This window comes from Mastomys coucha, unplaced genomic scaffold (genome assembly GCF_008632895.1).
Source record: "Mastomys coucha isolate ucsf_1 unplaced genomic scaffold, UCSF_Mcou_1 pScaffold5, whole genome shotgun sequence".
Lineage (NCBI taxonomy): Eukaryota > Metazoa > Chordata > Mammalia > Rodentia > Muridae > Mastomys > Mastomys coucha.
In genome coordinates this window covers 91,759,764-91,784,010 of record NW_022196911.1, presented here as the reverse complement: position 1 = coordinate 91,784,010, position 24,247 = coordinate 91,759,764, and the positions used below count along the sequence as shown (strand labels likewise).

Genomic DNA, 24,247 nt, shown 5'->3' with positions numbered 1-24,247 from the left:
ATCCTCAGCACTTGGGCGGCAGAGGCAGGAGGATCTCTGTGTGAGGCTAGCCTGGGTGTAGGGCTACACAGAGAAATCCTGTCTCAAAAAAACAAACAAATTTACTTTTTTATTATTTTAAATCATATGTATGTGTGTATGTGTGTAATAATTTCACTCACTTGTTCTTGTTGTTGATTATATGGCTGCTTTTTTGTTTTGTTTTGTTTTTTGTTTTTTTGAGACAGTGTTTCTCTGGCTGTCCTGGAACTCACCCTGTAGACCAGGCTGGCCTCTAACTCAGAAATCTGCCTGCCTCTGCCTCCCAAGTGCTGGGATTAAAGGTATGCATCACCATTGCCCAGCAAGGGTGCTTTTTAAAATTTATTTTGTTGTACACCGACTCTCATGCTTGCTTTCTCCTGAAGAGAAGGGCTGCCTCGCCCACCACCTCTGCTGGCTCCACCCAATCTCCCCTTCGGATACCCAGTCCATGGTGTGGAGGTGATGCCCCTGCACACAATTCTCATCCCAGGTAGGTACACCTGTATCCTTAGAGACTGCGGGCGATACTCTCTCTGTTCTCCTTAAATAAACGGACAAATCAGTAGCTGGTTGATCACTGGGTGTCCGTGTGCATTGGGCACAACCCAGGAAGTTTAGTGGGATTTTGGTCTGTGTTAGATTCCCTGCATTCACAACTGACCAAGCCAGCTCAGTCAGTCAACAGGGTTTCGAGGGAGGGAGTGAGGATTAAAGAGAGAGGAAAAAGAAAGACAACTAGACAGCATTATAGTATGACCCTAGCCAGTGCTGAGGTTGGTTTATTTTGTTTCCAGTCTGCTTTTATTACATTCTAGATACATTCAAAGAATAGGGTCATTCCGAGCTCAAAGACAAAGTAGTCAAGGAACAAACCAGGCATAAACAAAGGTCCCATGATCACCGTACTCAGGAACTTAACAAGATGATCAAGACACAAAGAACACAGTCCTCAGCCCTGTCCTAGCCCACTGTCAAATTCTTGCCTGAGCCTACTTCCTTGTGCTAACCCAATGTAAATATTCTTGCCAATATTCTAGAAGAAACACCAAAAACTCCCCCTCATACAACCGGGGATCTCTATAGCCATGGCTTCCCTAAGGCTCTGAGCTAATACAGAAGTTGGGATTCTGTGGGCCTCTGGGAATCTTAGGGAGTGACTGGCTTTCAAAGGTCTTCTAGCATCAGGAGCGCACTGATGACCCCACCTTCAAGGAGGCCATTTTGAAAGGAATACTTGTGCCAGGCAGTGGTGGCGCATGCCTTTAATCCCAGCACTTGGGAGGCAGAAGTAGGTGGATTTCTGAGTTCAAGGCCAGCCTGGTCTACAGAGTGAGTTCCAGGACAGCCATGGCTACATAGAGAAATCCTGTCTCGAAAAACCAAAAAAGAAAAAAAATACCTATTTTATTATTTTTTTTATCTAAAATATTTGTTTATTATTCACATATGTGTGTCTGTGCATTTACATACTTCAGTACATGTAGATGGTATGGAGGCCAGAAGACCATGTCAGGTGCTCTCTATTGGGTCTGCCTTTTCCTTTGGGGGTAGGTTTTCTGGGGCTTATGTTTTCAGCAGGTCCCAGTAATCCTCTGTCTCTGCACCCATCAGGGTTAGGGTAACAGGTGTGTGGGGACACCCATATGATATTAAGGTGCTGGGATCTGAACTTGGATCCTTGAAAGCTCAGGTAGCATTCTTCTGAGCCAGTTCTCCAGCCTGTCTGTGCTGCGGTGAGGTTTTGGCTGCACTGCTTTGCATTTCCAGCTGATTACAGCAAGCATCTGCCCAGGAGCTATCTTAGGCCCTCAAATGGAAAACACACACACACACACACAGAGACATACACATACACACACACACACACAGAGCACAGCACACACACAAACATACAGACACACAAACATACAGACACACACACATGCACACCCACAGACACACACAGACACACACATAGACACAGACCCACACAGATACACATACACACAGATGCACACTACAGCACACATACATACACACACAGACACAAACACACACAGACACACAGCATAGCACACACACATACACACACAGAGACACAGACATACACACACAGACACAGACACACACATGCACACAGACACAGACATACACACATACACACACAGACACACACATACACAGACACACACACAGACATACACAGACACAGACACACACACATGCACACAGACACAGACATACACACATACACACACAGACACACACATACACAGACACATACACATACATATAGACACACACACAGACACACACATACACAGACACACACTCAGACATACACAGACACATACACATACACAGACATACACAGACACATACACATACACACACATATAGACACACACACAGACACACACATACATAGACACACACACAGACATACACAGACACACACACAGACACACATAGACACATACACATACACACACAGACACAGACACACACAGACATACACTATAGCACACATACATACACACACACACAGACACACAGCATAGCACACACACATACACAGAGACACACACACACAGAGACATACACATATACACACACAGACATATACACATACAGAGCACAGCACATACACAAACACACAGACATACAGATACACACAGACACACACACATGCAAACACACACATGCACACACACACAGACACACACAGACACACACAGACACAGACACACACACACCGACACACATATACACAGACATATACATGCACACATACACACATACACACACAGACATATACACACACACAGAGCACAGCACACATACAAACACACAGACACACAGACATACAGATACACACACAGACACAGACACACACATATGCACACATACACAGACATACACACATACACACAGACATACACAGATACACACACAGACATACACAGACACACACACACATAGACACACACAGACACATACACATACACACACAGATACACACTACAGCACACATACATAGACACACACAGATACAGACACACAGCACAGCACACACACATACACAGACACACACAAGCACACATACACACACATACATACATACACACATACATACACATGCACACATACACACATACACACACACACTCACACACACACAGGCCAGTTAATTTTAAAATGTCTTAGTTACCTCAAGACCTGCCCAGGTATTAAGCCTTCCCCTGCCACTCCAGGCCCAATTGGGGGCCAAATTACCCCAAAACTCACATGGCTGGTTAGCCTTATCTTCTGCCCTGTTGATTGTCCCTGCTTCCTACCCGAACAACTCTTAAGTGTCCTGCCCCATGCCTAGCCATTAGCCACTGGCATCTTTATTGATAGATCAAAAACCAGTTGGGAACAAGGACCTCAGCATGTGGACACACAGACTCACAGCTCTAGCACCAATCTCCAACAGGTTTGTTCTTCATTTGGTTTTTATTTTATTTAATTTAGATTTTTGAGACAGGGTTTCCCTGTGTAACAGCCCTGGCTGTCCTGCAACTCACTCTGTAGACCAGGCTGGCCTCCAAAGCACAGAGATCCACCTGCCTCTGCTTCCCAAGTGCTGGGATTAAAGGCGTGTACCATCATGCCTGGTGTGTTATTATTTATTCATTTTTAATTATGCAGGCCAGAAGGCACCATTATAGATGGTTGTGAGCCACCATGTGGTTGCTGGGGATTAAACTCAGGACCTCTGAGAGAGCAGCCAGTGCGTTTAACCTGAACCATCGCTCCAGCTCTCTGGTTTTATTTATTTTTTTATTTTTAGTGAAATAATTTTAAATCACTTAACCCATCTAATAGTTTCAAGGAGTATCATCACAAACAAATTGAAAAACCTTGGAGGTCTTGTTTTGCTGTTTGATTTTTTTTTCCTGTTACTCTAATAAAATATCCTGACAAAAACAACCCAGAATGGATTTCTTTTGGCTTGCATGGTGATTCCCAGTGTCATAACTCCAGTTCCAGAGGGTCTGATACCCCTGACCTCCATGAGCAACTGGCCCATGGTGCACAGACATGCATGCAGGCAAAATGCCCATACACATAAAATAAATAAAGGAAGTCAACCTCTGGCCTCCATACGCGTGTATATACCACTCACGTGCACACACGCACACACAAGTGCAAACACACACATACGTGTGCACACACACATGCGCACACATGCACAGGAGGCAGGGACAGATGGACAGACAGAGATTACAAAGCAAGGAGTGTTAAAGCAGGCTCTGAAGGAAACTGAGACTCCGGCAGGTAGCAAGGCAGAAGTCAAATGATATGCAAATGACATGTAAATAACATGTAAATTACATATAAATGATATGTAAAAGGTTCTGGTTCTAGAAGAACAAGGAGCTTTAGAGTAAAAGATTTTATGTCTCAAATCAGAGTGTGAGGAAAGATGAGTGACAGGAACATAATGTGGAAAACAAGCTGGGGTCAGATCGTGAAGAATTTTTAAAGTTTTTTTGTTTTTTTTTTACTATGCTACATGTATATAATGTATTGGTCATCTCCACCCCCCACTTCTCTAGTTCTCCCTCTCCAGATGAACCTCCAATTAATCCAACTCAAACCCCACATGAATACAAAGTGGGACATGGGGGTATTGCAGTTTTCTAGCCTTAGGAGTGACTGCAGGGAGAACTTCCAAAGCTATCTCCATGCTGTGTGCTCTGGGAGCAAGCAGCTGCCACATGTGGCCTCTAACAACAAAAGGACAAGATGTCCCATTGTCCTCCCATCACTACACAGCTCTGGGTTGAGGTCTTAGCATGGGATGTCTGAGGGTGAGATGCAGTCTCATTGAGAACCTGTAAATGGGCCCTGGGAATGGAGGCTTGGGGTGTGTGGAGATGGACCTGCCCAGGGATGAGTCTGGAGGTCAGAGAAGGACGTTGGTGTGTGCTCCTCTGAGGCTCTCTGCCTGTTTCCTTGAGACACTGGGGAGCTCATTGGTTTTGGGCTAGGCTGACAGCCAGCAACCCCTGTTTTTCTTCCCAGTTAAATCTCCCGTTTTGCTTTTATGTCCTTAAAAATGTGCACCTACATGTAGGCAAAATACACACTCATGCATATAAAAATTCATAGTTAAACTTTTAAAAACTAAATAAATATGCCCCAATGAGTTTTCCTAGGCTTGCTTGCATGAGTATGGTGGTGGTAGAGGGTCACTTACTATTAAGTGAACAACTTACTATCAGCTGTACCACTGAAGAAAATACCCACTGTCCTCCAACCATTAACTGCCAATAGCCCTTCAAGAAAGGGGCAAAGGGGGAGGGCTCCTCTTCTATCCATGATGGGCGGGGCCTCATGAGCTCTTCCTCCATCAGAGATGGGCCTGGCCTTGATCAGATGATTCCAGCTGCTGTAAGTTAATGACAGAAAAGGTCACGTCATATCCTGGAGACTGCTTTCTACAGCACTCCTTCCCGGCTCTAACTCTAAGGTTTGCCCACTCTTCTTTGATGTTTCCTAATCATTAGAGGGGATTGGGTAGAGATGTCTCCTTTAGGACTGAGCACACACAGCAGTCACTTTATTCAGGCACATGTAACTCCACATGTTGCTGTGTAAGCCAAAGATCTTGAAGTCCTGACCCTCCCTCCTCTACTCTCTGAATATTGGGAATACAAGCATGTACCACCATGTTTAGGGCTACATGGTGCTAAGGATCAAACCGAAGGCATTGTGCATGCTAGGCACGCACTCTACCCCCCATATTCTACAGACACACTGAAACTTTATACTCGCTAACCAATAACTCCCTTGCCTTGGTTTATTTTCCTGTTGCTATAGTTCCAGCTTACTGACTGTCACAGTGGAAGTCAAGGCTGATCAAGAGCATGAAGCAGCTAGCTATACTATGTATGCAATCAGTCAGTAGAAGGGGCAACGGATGCATGTGCATTAGCATTCGGCTCATTTTATCCATCTACACAGGTCAGAATCCCCTAGGGATTCTAGCGAATGGTCCACCCACGGTGGATGGGTCTTCCCATTACTCCAGAGAGGCATGCCTAGATGCCCTTCTCCCAAGTGATTCTAAATTGTCAGGTTCATGATTAAACCTATCACATCCTCTCTCTCTCCCACCCCCTGGCAAGTCGTACTCTATTTTTGAGAGTCTAACTACTCCCAGGTTCATTTACGGATCATTCATTATTCATTACATCTCCATTGTTGCTTTGCCTTAATAATGGGACCATCTGGAAGGGGCTGTGTGAGTTCACAGAGCCCAAAGCTTAGAGTGGGCACTGGAAGTCTTAGACCCATGAGGACTGAGACCATGGGGCCATCTCACAGCCCTGGGAATGGGGACTCTGTAGGCTAACCATGATAGGAAATGGCACTTGGTGGGGCTTTCCAGATACGCAGGGAGGTATATGAGGAATATATAGTATATGTCCACTCAGACACTTTCCTCCCCTCTCCCGTATCTTCTAGGCCTCCAGTATGAAGGGTCAGATGCTCCAGTCTATGAGGTAAGAGTCCCCATTTCAGCACTTTTAGCACTGATTTCCCTTCCACAACTATGTTTGATCTCAGCCTTTAACCAGCCCCTGTCATTAATCTCACTCGAACCCCACATGAATATAAAGTGGGACATGGGGGTATTGCAGTTTTCTAGCCTTGGGAGTGACTGCAGGGAGAACTTCCAAAGCCATTTCCATGACTGTGTGCTCTAGGAGCAAGCAGCTGCCACATGTGGCCTCTGACAACAAAAGGACAAGATGTCCCATTGTCCTCCCATCACTACACAGCTCTGGGTTGAGGTCTTAGCATGGGATGTCTGAGGGTGAGGTGCAGTCTCATTGAGAACCTGTAAATGGGCCCTGGGAATGGAGGCTTGGGGTGTGTGGAGATGGACCTGCCCAGGGATGAGTCTGGAGGTCAGAGAAGGACATTGGTGTGTGCTCCTCTGTGGCTCTCTGCCTGTTTCCTTGAGACACTGGGGAGCTCATTGGTTTTGGGCTAGGCTGACAGCCAGCAACCCCCGATGAGCCTCCTGTCTTGTTATCCATCTTTGGTGACCAGGGTTGCCTGACTTTTATATGTAGGAGCCGGGCATTCAAATTCGGGTTCTGCTACTTATGCAACACGCGTTCTTACCCACAATGCCATCTCCTCAGCTCAGAAGTGAGCTCTACACCCTTCACACACCGCAGGCTGAATAGAAGGTGGAGTAGGGATGCATGAGCTGTTCTGTGTCCTCAGGGGGCACCCTGGTCACAAACCCTCTCATCCTATCCCTGTCACTTTCTCATAACTACGATTTATTTCTTTATAAGGGTGCTAGGCATGGAGTCCAGGCCCTCACACGTGCTGGGCAAACACTCTAGCGCTGAGCCAAGCCTCTAGTCTCGTTCACTATGTGCTTATTCATGCCTCCTTACCGTGTGGGGGTGGCTGTATGCTACTCATCCTTGCCTGCCTAAGGACTTGCTTCTCAGAGCTTTGTCTGGTGATTGGCCTGAGTTTTCAGCAGGAGTGACCTAACCCAATTGATTTCCCATAAAGATGCCTAGCTATTGCAGACAACCTAAGGGAAGAGTAGCCATTAGAGCGGTGGGAATGGAGAGAAACCTGCTTCCAGCTGCATCTTCAGGTAGAATGAATGGGCAGGACTTACTCCCAGGTGGCTGCGGGTAAGAGGAACAATAATGGCCACTCTTTGGGCATTCGAGAGCTGGAATGGAAGCAAGTGCCTTTTACATGTCATAAGAGGACTTGGCTGATGTAGCCCGCGTGGTCCTCTCACTGGGAAGAAGACACGCGGACACTAGGTTCCTTCTGCAGCAACTGTTTATTTGTCTCCATCCATAGTAAAAAAGAGGTCGAACCCAAAATCTGCACTGCTTATATACACCACAGTGCAGGGTATCTGCCCACAGCGTGGCGTGTCTGCTCATGATTGGCTGTTCGCTCATTACCTTATGTAAAGCCCCGGGATGGGCCGTGACATGGCGTCTTTTCACTCTACGCACATGCGCCAACAGTTCTCTATGCACATGCGCAAACAGTTGTCCACTAGGAGTTAACAGCGGAAGTAGGCGCCATCTTGCCATGGCGAATGCCTCTCAAGATTCACGACTCCCCACAGGCTGAGAGGGGGTGATGGGCTTATAACAGCAGTTTCTATTGGTGACAAACTGATTCTGGCAGGTTTTGTTCATTTATTTATTTATTTATTTATTTTGTTCTTCGAGACAGGGTTTCTCTGTGCAGCCCTGGCTGTCCTGGAACTCACTCTGTAGACCAGGCTGGCCTCGAACTCAGAAATCCGCCTGCCTCTGCCTTCCAAGTGCTGGGATTAAAGACGTGTGCCACCACCGACCGGCTTATTTTTTTTTTTAAAGATTTATTTATTTATATTTATATGAGTACTCTGTAGGTATCTTCAGACACACCAGAAGAGGGCATCAGATCCCATCACAGGTGGTGGTGAGCCACCATGTGGTTGCTGGGAATTGAACTCAGGACCTCTGGAAGAGCAGTCAGTGCTCTTAACCACTGAGCCCTGGCTGTCCTGGAACTCACTCTGTAGACCAGGCTGGCCTCAAACTCAGAAATCTGCCTGCCTCTGCCTCTGCCTGGGATTAAAGGCATGTGTGGCCACCACTCTGCCCTTAGTTGCTTTTCTATGGCTGTGATAAAAAACTATGACCAAGAAAACTTATAAAAGTGTTTAATTGTGTTTATAGTTCCAGAAGATTAGAGTCCACAGTGGCAGAGCAAAGGCATGGTGGCAGAAACAGCTGAGAGCTGCATTTTAAAAGCAAGAGACAGAGAGCACACCTGGGAAGGCGTGGAGCTTTTGAAGCCTCAAAGCCTGCCCCTCCTCCAACAAGGTCACACCTCCTAATCCTTCCCAAACAGTTCCACCAACTGCAGACCAAGAATTCAAACATATGAGCCTTTGGAAGCTACTCTCATTCAAGCCACCACACAGGGCCAAGGTGACGGCAGTAGGATGAGTCAGAGACAAACATTTTGTTTGTCTATTTTTTTGAGACAAGGTCTCACTACTGCACCCTGACCAGCCTAGAATTTGCTATGTAGCTTCAAACTCAGACAGCAGAGAGCCAGGACTAAAGACATGTGCCACCAAACTGGGCTACAATAAACATTTTACAATCACTTGAAAACTGATGGTACCTAATTGATGATGGATAAAATCCTCTGCCAGGGAGTTGTACTCCAATAAGAGAAAAAGACCCAGAACCAAACCCTGGAAAACTCCCTCAGATATCCGAGGGTAAAGGACCAGGAGTGACTGACAGATATAAGTCAGTAGCAACTACAGCAGGGAGCAAGGCAAGGTGGCCCCTATCTGTTGTGCCAGCTATTAGGGGGGTGATGGGTTGGGAGACAGAAATTCTTGAGCTCTGGAGGCTGCTCTGGGCAACATAAGTAAGACCTCAGAGACCTTGTTGAAAGAGGAGGAGCAAGAGGAGGAAGAAGAAGAGGAGGAGGAAGAAAAATAATAATCTAGAAGTCTTTTTTTGTTTTGTTTTGTTTTTTGTTTTTTGTTACTAGAATTTCTCTATGTAGCCCTGACTGTTTTGGAACTCACCCTGTGGAACCAGGCTGGCCTGTAACTCACAGAGATCTGCCTGCCTCTGCCTCCCGAGTACTGGGATTAAAGGTGTGTGCCACCACCACCTGACTCTAGAAGAAGTCTCAATGAACAGTGTTCCATAAAGACAAAGAGATGTTTGCAGGAATGTGTCCTTTAAATTCATAAGTCTTTAAGTCTTGAGGGGAAAGGTGGGGGAAGGTTGTAGTTGTATCTATTTCCTTTACAACCAGCCTTATCCTGTCCTAACTTGCTCTGCCCCCTGCTGGCTATCCTGGGTACTCGCCTTTCATATGAATGGATTTTTATCCATCCCTGGCATTTAGAATCTTTCAGGGTTTAGAGAATGGGAGACTAAGGAGTTGAAGTCCTGTGGGAGTCAAGCTTTATTGGGTTGGATAAAGAGTTTCTAGAGATGAACAGGGGTGACTGGCAGCTGTACAATAATATGAGTACTTCTAATGTCACGCCTAGGTCACCCTGAAAGCTTCTCTGGGGACACTGAACACCCTTGCTGATGTCCCAGACAATGAGGTACACGGCAGAGGCCAGAGGCAGCTGACCATTTCTACCAGACATCGGAAGGTCCTGAATTTCATCCTTCAGCATGTGACATACACCAGTACAGTGTACCATCTCCACAAGGTGGACACAGGTGAGAATCTGTCTTCTGATGACAAAATGACGGAAAAGAGCACCAAGCCCTCTCAAAACTTTCCTCCAGGACTCTTCCTGTGTGCCAGTTTCTGTGCCCAGACAGTTACCTTCCTATTTACTGCACCCAATAGAGTCCCCTGCTGCCACTGACCATACACAGTGACTTGAGAAAGGTCATTGACACTGCTTGTCTTACACACATGAACACCAAGTCAGTGTCCTGTCACTGTGGCTAATACCCGAGACAGCATAGAAAAAGAAAGGCTCTGGCTCGCAGGGTTGGAGGCTCCAGTTTGTGGTGAGATGGCCCTTGTGACGAGACAACATAGTATGGTGGAGCTGTATGACAGAGAAGAGACTCTTACCTCACAGCTAGGAAGCAGCGGATCCTACTGTCATTGTAAAGGATGCTCACGGGGACATGAACACCTTCCATCGTACCCTAGTTTCTATGGGCTCCACGTGCTCATGTCACAACAGTGGCTTATACCTTTACTATGCAGACCTGTGGGGATACTTGGGGATACTGATTCAAACCACAGCCCCATCCCATTCTGTCTGTTATTGATGGAGTTTTGTTTTGCCCAGGCTAACTTCAGACTCTGAACTTGTGTGCCTCTAGTTTCTACCCCCTATACACTGGGATTATAGGCAATGCCCCTCTAATTATGCAGCACTGGGAATCAAAGCCAGGCCCTCCTGTGTGGTAGACAACCATTCTGCCAACCCAGTTACATCCCTAGTCTTATTGTTTCTTGAGATATGCTATTGTATAACCTAGGATTTTCCAAACTCTCATATGTAGTTTGTGGCTGGTTGGTCTTGATCCCCCTCCTTTCGTCTCCCAAGCTTTGGGGTTACAGGTGTGTACCCCCATGCTCTGCTTATTTTTTATTTGTTTACTTTTTTATTCATCTGACGAGGCAGGATCTCAGTTCCTATGCCCCAGACTCTGTAATGCTGACATCACAGTCAGACATCGCTATGCTTGGCTGGCTTTACCCAGCCCTATTAGCTGTTCTCTGCAGCTATTTATTTATCTGTTTAACTTCCATTCACTGATTTATTGGAGGGGCATGAACATATCACAGTGGCCACGTGGAAGTCAGAAGACAGTTTGTAGGAGTCGGTTCTCTCCTTCTACCATATGGATTCCCAGGGATCGAACTCAGGTCATTGGGTTTAGCAGCAAGTGCCTTTCCCTGCTGAACCACTTTGTGACCCCTCTGGAGCTTTTAAAGCCACTTCAGCTTCTGTTGAGGAGGGAACTCGCCTTGTCAGCCTGTGCATCAAAACCTTGTGAGCATTACTGCAGAGAGAGAGAATGTGGCCAGTTCCAAGGATAGGACCTTGTCTCTCTCCAGTCCCCGCCACCCCCCCATTACAGAAACTCCTGAGAGAACAAATCTGCTACCTCAGGACCGCCTCAGTTTTTGTCTGCATCAGTTAAAAGTATCCTTTTCCTCTTTGAGCTACTGTGTAGCACAGCAACAGTGGGGATAATGTAACACGAACAAATGTAAGTTCAGCTTGGCTGGTAGAGGGCTTGCCTAGCATCCACAGAGTCCCAGCACCATATGAAACTGGGCACGGGAGTGCTATGCCTAAGACCCTAGCACTTGGGAGGTGGAATCAGGGAGGCTAAAGGTTCTAGGTTATCCTCCATAGCTGTAGTAAGCATCCTCTCCACCTTCAGATGTTAAAGCATTTTCCTTCAGAAAGTGACCCTATGTTCTAAGGTACAGTGGATGTTACTGTCCTGGTCTTGTCATTGGAGGCATGACAGAGGGTCTTGACAGCGTAATCTAGACCCTTGAATGTCCAGCCCGTCCTAGCAGCCCATCCTTAAGCAGGTTGCCTGAGGGATGCAAAACAAGCCAGGAGTCAGAATGCCACAGCATACATGGTCCCTCGGCCTCCTCAAAAGCAGGGCTCTCCCTGCAGCTGCTGGCCTCTTTGGATTTCTCAGGGCACCAGAGTCTGATCGCATCTAACACTGTCCAGGCTCTGACGTCTCTTCTCCTTCCAGTGAGTATGGAATCCAAGTCGTCAGTGGTCAAGTTTCCAGTGACTATCAAACAACAGACTCTACCCAAGTTGTATGACCCTGGACCTGGTAAGGCTCTTATCCCTGAGGCTCAGGCCTGGCATCAGGCCTGGTGAAGTTCAGAGGGCGCGGTGGTTTGAATGACAAGGGCTCCCCACCCCACCCCCCACCCCCTGCCCCAAACTCGTTTATTTGAATGCTTAGTCTATAGCTGGTGGAATTGTTTTGGGAAGGAGTAGGAGGTATGGCTCTGTTGGAGGAGGTGCGTCACTAGAGGATGGGCTTCAAGGTCTCAAAAGCTCACGCTAGAGCTTTGCTTTCTTTCTGCCTCCAACTTGTGACTAAGATGTAAGGTCTCAGCTACTTCTAAAATGCCACGCCCACCTGCCTTTCTCCCAGCCATGATGACCGTGGACCCACCTTCTGAAACTGTAAGCAAGCCCCTGGTGATTTATGTATAAGCTCCCTTGGTCATGGTGTCTCTTCACAGCAGTAGAAAAAGAACTAAAACAGAGAGAACACTTTTTTCCCTCTAAGATTCATTTCTATTCTTTTTAATTGTGTGTATACGCACGCGTGCATGCACACACACACACACACACACACACACATGTGTACACATGCGCCCTTGTGTATGGGTGTCCACAAAGGCCAGAATTTCAATCTTTCTCGGGCTGGGGTTATAGGTGGTTGTGAGTCACCTGAGATGGGTGCTGGGAACCCAACTCTGGTATTTGGCAAGACCAGTATATGCTCTGAACTGCCAAGACGTCTCTCCAGTCCCCTCAGTCCCTTTTTGAGACAAGGTCTCATTCGGCCCAGGGTAAGCTCAAACTATGTATATAGTTGAGAATATTATTAAACTCCTGAACTTCCTGCCTCATTTCTCCCCAGGGCTGGAATTTTATGTGAGTACCACCAAGCTCAGTTGCTAGGGATCAAACCTAGGGCCTTTGGTGTATCAGGCAGGCACTCTACCAACAGTTAGATTTCTATCCCTGCCATATGCCAGGACAGACTGGTACTCCTGGACTCAGCCTTGTTAGCGGTAAGATTACAGCATTTACTGATGCTGATGTGTGTGTGTGTGTGTGTGTGTGTGTGTGTGTGTGTGTGTGTGTGCATTTGTGTGTGCATGCTGGTGTGTATGAGCATCCAGGCAAGCCCGCCAGCAAGCATGCCAGCAAGCACTCCTGCTACAGTGGTGATATGAAGTCAGAGGACAATCTCAGGGTTGGCCCTAGCCTTCCTTCCACCTTAGCTGAGGCAAGGTCTCCTTTGTTTGTTTGCTTGCTACTGCATATACCAAGGTACCTGGCCCTAGACCTTCTGGGAGACTAGGAGACTCCCATCTCCACCTTCTGTCTCACTGGGGTTACAGTTACGGCTATTGAGCCTAGCTTTGCATGGGTGCTGGGGATTTGAACTTAGATCCTCGTGTTTGTGCAGCTGGTACTTTATCCGTCGAGCCATCTTCTCAGTCCTGAGTGAGATTTTCTTTTTAGTGTTGAATCTATAAATGTCCTTTTAGTGATTTTGCTTTTTGTTTTGTGAGGTTGGGCATTGTTACACAGCCTAAGCTGGTCTTGACTTCACCATCCTGCAGCCTCTGTCTCCCAAGCACTGGGATTACAGGTCTGAGCCTGTATACCTAGCTGTATACCTAGTTCTCTCTCTCTCTCTCTCTCTCTCTCTCTCTCTCTCTCTCTCCCCACACACACACACACACACACACACACACACACACTGAAAGATTTATTCCGACTAATGGCTTTGAAGGTCATTTTTCGAATTGCTGTTAACAAAATACAGAAGCAGCTTCCTGGAGAAGGGGTTCATTTGGCTCGTGGTTTGAGGGTCCCGCCCATCACAGCAAGGAAGGTAGGAGTGTGAGCAGCTGGCACACTGTGCCTGTGCTTGGGAATGGTAAGAAATACATCCTGGGGTTCCTCTTTCCTCTTTCCCTCTCCCTCTGTCCCTTCCTCCTCTTTCTCCTCTTCTTCCTCCTCCTCCTCCCTGCCCCCCTCTTTCCTTCTTTCTTTGTACTTATCCAATAGTTCAGGACCACAGCCTGTGGAAAAGTGACACTCATTCATTCAGGGTGAGTTTTCCTACCTTGTTGAACTTGTCTGGAAATTCCTAGATGATTCCAAATCCTTGACAGTCACACTTAACATTCCCAGAAGGGATCATAGCAGTGGGAGCATGCTTAGCTCATGGTCTGTGGGAGGGGTGGGATTAATCTCAGCTCATTTCTCAGCGGCTTTTAAAACATGCATACTCGGGCTGGAGAGATGGCTCAGTGGTTAAGAGCACTGACTGCTCTTCCAGAGGTCCTGAGTTCAATTCCCAGCAACCATCTGTCATGAAATCCGATGCCCTCTTCTGGTGTGTCTGAAGACAGCTGCAGTGTACTCATATAAATAAATCCTTTAAAAAAACACCCACATGCATGCTCCCTTAGACAAATGATAGAATCATTGTCTCCCAATTTTTACATGTTTTTCCTCCTTGGTGATAATTGCCTCTAGAGGCTCATATATGTGATGTTTGGTCCCTGTTATTAGAACTGTTTAAGAAGAGTTAGGAGGTGTGGCCTTACAGGAGGTGTGTCACTGGAGTTGGACTTTGAGTTTTCAAAAACCCATGGCAGGCCCAGGCTTAGTTCTCCCCCCACCCCACCCCCTCTTTCTGCTTGCACATATGGATCAGGCTGCAAGCTCTTAGCTACCGCTTCAATACCATGCCTGCCTGTCTGCTAATACCTTTCCAGCCACGATGGCTATGAGCTAACCCTTTGAAACTATAAGGAAGCCCTCAGTTAAATGCTTTCCTTTATAAGTCGCCTTGGTCATAGTGTCTCTTCATAGCAATAGAACAGTAACTAAGTTACTTGTTATGTTATATTTAGCTACAATCTCCACCATGGTGTTGAATTATAGCAGGCAGTTTTTGTTTGTTCCTGGCTTTAAGAGGAAAATTCTAGCATGATGCCATTCATGTTGCCATGTGGCAGGTGTTTCTGGGTAAGAAATCTCTCTTCTTCCACTTCCTTTCTAAGAACTTTTATTATTAATGAGTGTTGAATCTTTTTAAGATCAATGTATTTGTGTGTGTTTGCTTACACGGATGTACGTGTACCGCATGCTCGCTCAGTGCCCATGGAGGCCAGAAGAGTGCGCCAGATCCACTGGAATTGCAGTTTCAGGTGGTTGGGAGCCATCAGGTGGGTGCTGGGAACCCACGTCCTCAGCAAGAGCAGCTGCTGCTTATCACTCCAGGTGTTTGCATCTTGGTCTCTTTTCCGTGGAAGAGCTGACCCTTTTCTTTTTTTCCAAGCTTTTTGCTTTTTACCCTTTTCCATATTTATGCATACATATATTGTGCCAGTGTGTAGACACATCTGCTTGTGTATCCATGATGTGCATGAACACATGCATATGCCCATGGAGAGCATGTGGAGGCCCACAGTTACTGCCTGGAATCCTCCTCCATGGCACTTATGCCTGGTTCACTGTAATGGGATCTGAGTCAAAGCCAGAGCTTGATAATACAGCTAGTCTCCCTGACCAGCTTACTCAGCGGATCCCCTGAATCCATCTTCTGAAGCTAGACTTATAGGCATGCTGCCACACCCTCCCTGCACTTATGTGCGTTCTGGGGATGTGAGCCTGGGGAACCGCACATTTGAATGGCAAATGTTTCGACCACTGAGCATCTCCCCAAGTCTTGTGGGTTTCTCATTTGTTTTTACAAGTCATGTGCTTTATGGTGAACGGCCTAGTCCAGGTCCTCTGGTCTTCAAGTAGACTTCTTTCTAACCGTGCCTCCCTGAGTGAGGCAGAAACTTCTCCTGTGAAGCTCTTCTCAGAACTGATGGCAAAGGTAGGCCATGAGGCTTTTAGACCTTTTCTTCTCATCCTGGGCTCTGGGCATTTCAACTTCTAGTAGTTCACATGAAAGCAGGACACAGCCGGTTGCTAACAGGCAAGCCGGAAATGAAGAATCCAGGCAGCAGGGAAATGGCACAGCAAAAGCAGCCAGGGACAAAAAAATTTCGCCAAGTTGGGTAACCTTAAAATGTCTTTATTTCCCAGTGCAACTAAAAAAACTCTGACTAAGCACCTCCTGTGTACAGAAGGCATGAGGTCCTTAATGCTGACAGGTTAGAGGATAAAGAGGCTCTCAGATAATGGGAGTGTAATTCAGTTGGTAGAATGCTTGCTCAGCATGAGTGAGGCCCTAGGTTCGAATCCCCAGCCTGGTAGGAAACAAAACAAAGCAAATCCCATCTGAAGAAAGCAAATCTGGAAGGGTGGGGGGAGATTCTAGCATCCACTTTTACATTCTTCTCTAGAGAGGAAGCTCAGAAACCTGGTGACCATCGCCACAAAGACCTTTCTCCGTCCCGACAAGTTTAAGATCCTGCTTCAGAGTATTCGAAAATACTACCCAGACTTAACCGTGATTGTAGCTGATGACAGCAAGGAGCCCCTGGAAATTAAAGATGACTATGTGGAGTATTACACCATGCCCTTTGGGAAGGTATGTCCCCCCTCAGACTGGGGGAACCTAGCTCCCAGAACAAGAGAGCCCCAGATTCAGCTATTTTCATGATCTTTAGGGAGCGGAGTCCTGTGGTGAGAGGGGTCGGGGCTTCTCTTGTGCAGATGCCGAGGGCAATTGGACCAATCTCGTTATCCCACATTAATGAAGTGCTAGTTTATTCTACCCTCCTCCTATTTGATGTGGAAATTGACAGGGGTTCTTACAGGTGACATATGGGACCTGGCAGCTGATTGGGATGTGTGGGGCCACAGCAGCTTTTTGTTCCCTGTGATTGTGCCTAAGCTAGGTTCTCCCTCCCTGCCTGCCCCATCGGCTTCCTCTTCTCTCTCCTTCCCTCTTATCTTCCGTCAAGCATAGAAAAGGGAAGGATATCATTGATAGCAAATGTCCCCCAAACCAATATCTCCCAGGAGGTAGAAGGCAACTATAAGATGAGCAAAGACTCCAGTCTATTCACAGAGGCCATTGGACCAAGGAGGGACTCTTCGGTCTTTGTCTCAGCCTCTGATCCAAAAAGTTACTGTCCCTGCCATGTTTCTCTGAGGCAGACTGTAGTAGCCAGCCTTGTCTGACTATAGAATCCCACAGATTCCAAGTTCACCCATGGTGGGAGACAGCCTGGCCACTGGGAATTCAAGAAGCTCCCAAGGTGACAACTGCTGATCCAACCCTATGCTGCCTACAGGGTTGGTTTGCTGGTAGGAACCTGGCCATCTCACAGGTGACTACTAAGTATGTCCTCTGGGTGGACGATGACTATCTCTTCAGCAACAAGACCAAGATTGAGGTACTGGTGGATGTCCTAGAGAAAACTGAACTGGATGTGGTAAGGGACAATGGCCAAGCTCAGCCGACTACAATCTATAGCGGTGAGGAAGGATGGAGAAAGAGGAAAGGATGTGGGGGTGTTAGTGTCGGAGGGAGGAACTGAGCGATGAGGGGCTCACAGCTCGGCCAGAGCACATGAGCTCTGCTTTTGACTCCTCAACTGTTTGCTTTGAGCAAATTTTATAAGCCACACTAAAAAAAGTTTACAATTGTTCTACAAAAAATTTACAGTTTTTAAAAAAGCATATTTATACATTTCTTTTTTTAAAGATTTATTTTATTTATTTTATGGGTATGAGTACACTGTAACTGTACAGATGGCTGTGAGCTATCATGTATGTGGCTGCTGGGAATTGAACTCAGGACCTCTGCCACTCACTCCGGCCCACTCCCTCTGGCCCTGCTCACTCTAGTGTAATTCACTGTAGCTGTCTTCAGACCCACCAGAAGATGGCGTCAGATCTCATTACGCATGGTTGTGAGCCACCATGTGGTTGCTGGGATCCAAACTCAGGAGCAGCCAACACTCTTACCCGCTGAGCCATATTGCCAGCCCTATACATTTCTTTTGTTTGTTTGTTTGTTTGCCTTGTTGTTTTTTTTGAGACAGGGTTTCTCTGTGTAGCTCTGGCTGTCCTGGAACTCACTCTGCAGACCAGGCTGGCCTCGAACTCAGAAATCTGCCTGCCTCTGCCTTCCCAGTGCTGGGATTAAAGGCATGTACCAGCAATGCACGGCCTATACAACATTTCTAATTATTTTCTTGGACTATATGAGGTTTAAGAGAACCGTGTTCTTGTTCAGTCACAACATTTAAAAAAACATTTAAAAAATTATTTTTTTAGATTTATTTCCTTTTATGCATATAGTTATTCTGTCTGCGGTGTTTATCTGTGCTCACAAAGGTCAGAGGAGGGTGTTGGACGCCCTGACTGGAGTGACACATGGGTGTGAACTGCCACATGAGTATTGGATGGGAACAGAACTCAGGTCCTCTGCAAGAATAAATGCTTTTAACCACTGAGCCATCCCTGCACCTCCCCCAACCTATACATTTATTTCAAATATGAAAATATAGTTGGACCTGGTGGTACACACCTTTAATCCCAGCACTGGGGAGGCAGAAGTGGGAGGATCTCTGTGAATTCAAGGCCCGCCTGCTCTACAGAGTAAGCCCTTATCTCAAAGACAACAACAGAATCAAACCCCTAAAGCTATACTCTGTGTGGTAGTGCATACCTGTGGAAGCAGGATGATGGGAGTTCATGGCCAGCTTCAGCTACAAAGCAAGTGTGTATGTATGTGTATGTGCCTTCGTGTGGAGGAGACAGGGACCCAGCAGCAGTGTGGGAAGGGCTGTAGCCACATGGCAGAGCCACTGAGGGTCCTTTGGAGGCTAGACCCACAGAGTTACAGTTTTTATTCTAAGAGCTACACTCCAGGGAGGCTTCCCAGAGGGATGAATACTGATCCTGCTCAGATCTTGGTTTCTGTTTGCTGACTAGGTGGGCGGCAGCGTGCAGGGAAATGCTTTCCAGTTCAGGCTGTTGTTGGAACACAGCGAGAATGGGGACTGTCTTCACCAGAGGTGGGGATCATTCCGGGCCCTTGATGGCTTCCCTGGATGCATGTTGACCAGTGGCATTGTGAACTTCTTCTTGGCACACACAGAAAAACTCCGAAGAGTCGGTTTTGATCCCATCTTGCAACGAGTGGCCCACAGAGGTGAGAGGCTTGGTGGGGTGCTCCAGGGAATGGGGAAGGGGGTCTTCTTTGGAAACCCCTTCTTGTTACCCCAGGGATCTCTTTCTTTCACCCCAGACTGTGGAGCTCACAGTCCCTCTTGCCACCTTCACCTTGTAAGACCCCCAGAGGTCTTAGCCTAGGTGCGTGACCCCACAGAACACAACTTGATGATAGATTGATGCAATGGCAAGAGGTTTATTGATCCAACGCACGTGGGGTTGCTCAGCCTCACAGGGAGAGTCAACCCCCAGCTCAGGAAGTACACATCTTTTATACCCTCCTTGCAAGGCGGATGAACTGCTGTATCATGATTGGTCAGCAAAGCAGCAGCATATTTTAAACTCATTGGTCTCGGGGAATTTTGATGGTAAGGTCAGGATGACAGTTTGTGGGTTTTCACGGAATTCAGTGCAGGGTGGGACAGAGGGGTTATTTCGAGAACAGTTATTTTTGTTTTGGCGGGGCTTAACTTGGCCTGGTCATTTTGACCGCCAAAACTTTGTTTTTACATTCCCAAAACTTTGTTTCTTCATTCCCCCCTTTTTCTTTGGCATGGTTTTAATCTTAAAATCATAACTCAGTCTCATCACTGGTTATGGGCTTATATTGTTGCCTTAACATCATTATTTGCACTGAACTAATACATTCTCTAATAAAAGCAACTAAGCTATTTAAAATGCAGGGGCCAAATGTAAGCAATAATAGGAGTATAATCAGTGGTCCTAAAAGAGTAGAGACCAAAGTTGTGAACCAAGGGGAAGAATTGAACCAGGTGTCAAACCAACTTTTGCCTTGAGCTCTTTCTCTTTTTCTTTGCTCTAAACCTTCTCTGGTCTTAGCTAAATTGTCTTTGACTCTTCCTGAGTGATCTATGTAAAAACAACATTCTTCTTTTAGTGCAGCACAAAAGCCTCCCTCTCTAGCTCTCTAGCCTCTTGTTCTTTCTGTCTCCTTTCCTCCTTTTCTTCCTCTGTTTCTCTGTTATAAAATACTTTCTCAGCTACCTGCACCAGTCCCCTCAACGACTTGTTTTGCAACCCTTCTAACTTTTGTAGTCTTTCAACTCCATCAGAAATCCAAGAATGACTGAATAATAGAGAGTATATGGGAAGCCTAACACAGCTTCCAAAAATTTTATCAGTTGATAAGAGACTGCTGGATACCTGGACAGTCCTTACTTCAAAATGTTGGAGCATTGGTCTTCAGCCTTCAGGCCTGTGAATGTCTGACAGACAAGAGAAACAGGAATATTAAGGAATTGCCTACCCTGTCTCGGCAGATTTAAGTTGTCCTAGGCCTGTGTGTCCTCTTGGACAGTATTGTCTGTAGATGAAGAGGCAACTTTTGCCTAGTGGCTGTCTTGCCACAACTAGAACAACTCCAATGATGCTCAATTTCTCCTTTGAGTCTGAGAAAGGGGTGCTGTCAGGAACAGATAAGTCTCTAGCCAAATAATATATAATATTGAATGTCACATTCTGTGGGTTTCTGATGTTTTTTAAAACCAACTATCTATGTAAAGTAATCTGGACTGTTGTCTGTTAACTACTCTCAGCTATTTTTAATTAAAATCTTGAAATCACCCTAACAATAAGCTCAGAACCATGAATTTGTTAATTTGGCCCTAAACTCACAGGTCTAAACATCTCAGATCTGTCTATAATGACAGTAAAAGAAGGACTGGATCTAAGCCCTTTTTAATTATTTAATATCAATAGAAGAAATGTATACCAAAGATAACTTTGATTTTGTATCAAAATAAATTCTGTACCAAATAGGAATTATGACTTTAACTTAGTAACAATTATAAGGTTTTCTATTAAATGAGATTATAGCTATACAATTAATTCTGGCTATTTCCTCCCTGTTCCAAATATGACCATTTTACATTTTCTAGAAAGACAACCTATTAATAACCCTCTCCAGCCCCAAAGCCCAGAGAACTGGGGCGATGACTCTTTATAACTTCATTAAGCTGACTCTGGGCGTTGAGGGGCAGGGAGGGAAAACAGGATTTATTAGTCCTGATGTCTGTATCCTGACTGGATCCAGCTGAGGTCTGGAGTTCAGGTAGGCATGTCTGACGAGGAAATTCACCAAGGCTGTATATTCTGTAATATATAAATCTCAAAACAAAATTTTAGTATAAAAAAAATTTAGTATCATCAAGATATATTTTTTTGTTTGATTCTCTGGAATCTAGTTTTCTGGAAGGTGTAAATACTTCAATCACCTTTTCTAAAAACATAAAAACAAAACCTTTACTGGTTAGCACTGCACTCTCTACTCCTGGAGTCAGTGACTAATTTTCCCTATCCTACCTAATACAAACTAAGACAATCTAAAACCAAAGAAATAAACTATTTATTGTATGAGCCTCTTACTTGGACAATTTTTACCCAGCCAAGTAGGAATATGTCACTCAAAAATTCTCGTGTAGGTCACGTTTGGAAGAATTTGAGCTTCCTCTGGCTAAGCAAATAATTTATATCAACTTTCTGTTTGGCTCTCTGTTTAGAGCCCGAGACTCTTATTAATTGCTGCAGGCTAACCCAGTTGGGGTCCCTCAACCTGGGGAGAATCAGGGTTCTGGTACTCAGTGGGCAAGGAGACAAACAGACAGGAACACAAGAGAGTGCTGAATCTGAGTGTAATTTCTCAAAGTAAACATCAGACTTACATAGTCATTACAGAAGCAAAAAGGAAGTTAGATAATACATCATCCAAGGTACACTGAGATCATCCAATGCATAATGATGCTATAGGAAAATACATACATGCAAATTGGCAGGAATTAGGCAGTGGTTACAACTGAAAGAAAATCAGCCTTATCTAAGGTCAGCTTATTCTTAGAAGCCAGGTGTAAAGGCTTCACACCCTAGCCATAGTTCCAATTCTAGTTTATTGTATAACCCACCACCAGCCAGCCCTTAGTAAACACCCAACTATGCTATTCTTCTGGGCTAGCGGAAGGATGCACTAGGGGTCCCATTCTTGTTAACTTTTCCATGAATAATACAATACTCTAGCTCCTTCTTAAGCCACAACCCATCTTCTTCTATATGGGAGTGATTCAGCTGTAGTATTTGTGGGGGACCTCCATTTACCAGAGGAGCCCACCAACTTTCTTCTATTAAGTAATGTAGTCTGCCATACATGACGGTAATGAGAATTCTAAGTTTACTTTGTTGAACTTGTTCTGGGGTTATTAACTCTTTTTTTTTTTTAAACTTTTTGTTTGTATTATAACTACACTGTAGCTGTCTTCAGACGCACCAGAAGAGGGCGTCAGATCTCATTATGGGTAGTTGTGAGCCACCATGTGGTTCCTGGGATTTGAACTCATGACCTTTGGAAGAGCAATCAGTGCTCTTAACCCCACTGAGCCATCTCTCCAGGCCCCTGCATTATTAACTCTTATTTAGTAAACTGCAATGCCTGATTTCTTTCATTATCTCTCTTACAATGCTGGAGGCATTTCGTCTGAGTAGGTAACATTCATTATGAAATTCTAAGCCTAAGGACAGCTCAGCATTGACTAGGATTGGTTGGAACACTGGTGGGGGCCAGGAAACAATGTCCAATGTAACTTGGCTATATGCAAATCATATCTTGGGGGCACCTCTATACCTATAATAGAACAATACTGAGAGAAAGCACGAAAAAATCCTTCATCGACTATCGCAAGGACAAATCTGGACCACATCCGTGTTAGGGGACACCAAGGACTTCCAGGAGGCCAATTTCCTTGAAACTTTTTGCCTCAGGACTGTGGCCAAGCTTTTGGACTTGTCATGCAGACTCCACTGGAGTGGGTGTGGTGACTAATATATGTTAAAAGAAGGCAACTATCAACTGTTTTTTCTCTCTCTCTTAACACAGAGTAGCCTGTAATATGCCATAGCAGGGGGCCTCAGAGCTGTTCTTTGTTCCAAATTGGTGTTCTTGAGTCATGCTGCTCAGGCTCTCACTGAACAAAGGAAAAAAAGAAAATAAAATATAAACTTTAGTGGGGGGGGAGGAAGTGGTAGGGGAGGGGGGTGGCACATGCCTTTAATCCCAGCATTTGGGAGGCAGAGGCAGGTGGATTTCTGAGTTCAAGGCCAGCCTGGTCTACAGAGTGAGTTCCATGACAGCCAGGGCTATACAGAGAAACCCTGTCTCAAAAAGCCAAAAGAAAACAACAACAACAACAACAACAAAAAAAAAAACCCAAAAAATACCAATAAAAATACAAAAAAATACAATATATATTTATATATATATGTATATAAAGTTTATATATACCTATATAAACTTTAACTCTCAGGGTAATAATTTTAAATTACTAGTGGATTCGTACCCAGCCCCACGTTGGGTGGCCATCTATTGTGGGAATTATAAAAAATGGATCCACCCCACAAATTCCTTTTCCCATCAGGCCTTGTTTTTGAGCTGGTACCATTCGACCTCAATACTAAGCTCTGGAGGGGTTTTTGTTATTTCTTCCCAGCAAGCTACATCTCGCTCGCATGCAACTCTTTACACACTCCCACAATCATTCATCTAAATAGCGCCTATTACTTGGTAAGTAAAGCATGACTCTTAAGGCTTTAATATCCAGTCATATTTATATAATAATAAAATTACAATTTACAAGATGCCAATTCAATAATTTTTGAACCAGATAATAAAGACAATATTTTAACCCAATTAATCTATTTTGTAAAAACCTACTTGGTTGTATAACCTCGTAGGGTCTAGAC

The 24,247-nt window shown here is 45.4% G+C and overlaps 1 protein-coding gene across 1 annotated transcript in view; it reads left to right on the top strand.

Annotated features, from left to right (window-relative positions):
- B4galnt2 (beta-1,4-N-acetyl-galactosaminyltransferase 2) overlaps positions 1–24,247 on the top strand; it is a 29,756-nt gene that overhangs the window by 3,727 nt on the left and 1,782 nt on the right. Inside the window, exons 3-9 of the mRNA XM_031352526.1 lie at positions 408–514; positions 6,523–6,560; positions 10,130–10,310; positions 12,342–12,428; positions 16,717–16,904; positions 17,614–17,754; positions 19,262–19,481. Coding sequence (XP_031208386.1) covers positions 408–514; positions 6,523–6,560; positions 10,130–10,310; positions 12,342–12,428; positions 16,717–16,904; positions 17,614–17,754; positions 19,262–19,481 — 962 coding nt within the window. The remainder of the gene's footprint in view (positions 1–407; positions 515–6,522; positions 6,561–10,129; positions 10,311–12,341; positions 12,429–16,716; positions 16,905–17,613; positions 17,755–19,261; positions 19,482–24,247) is intronic.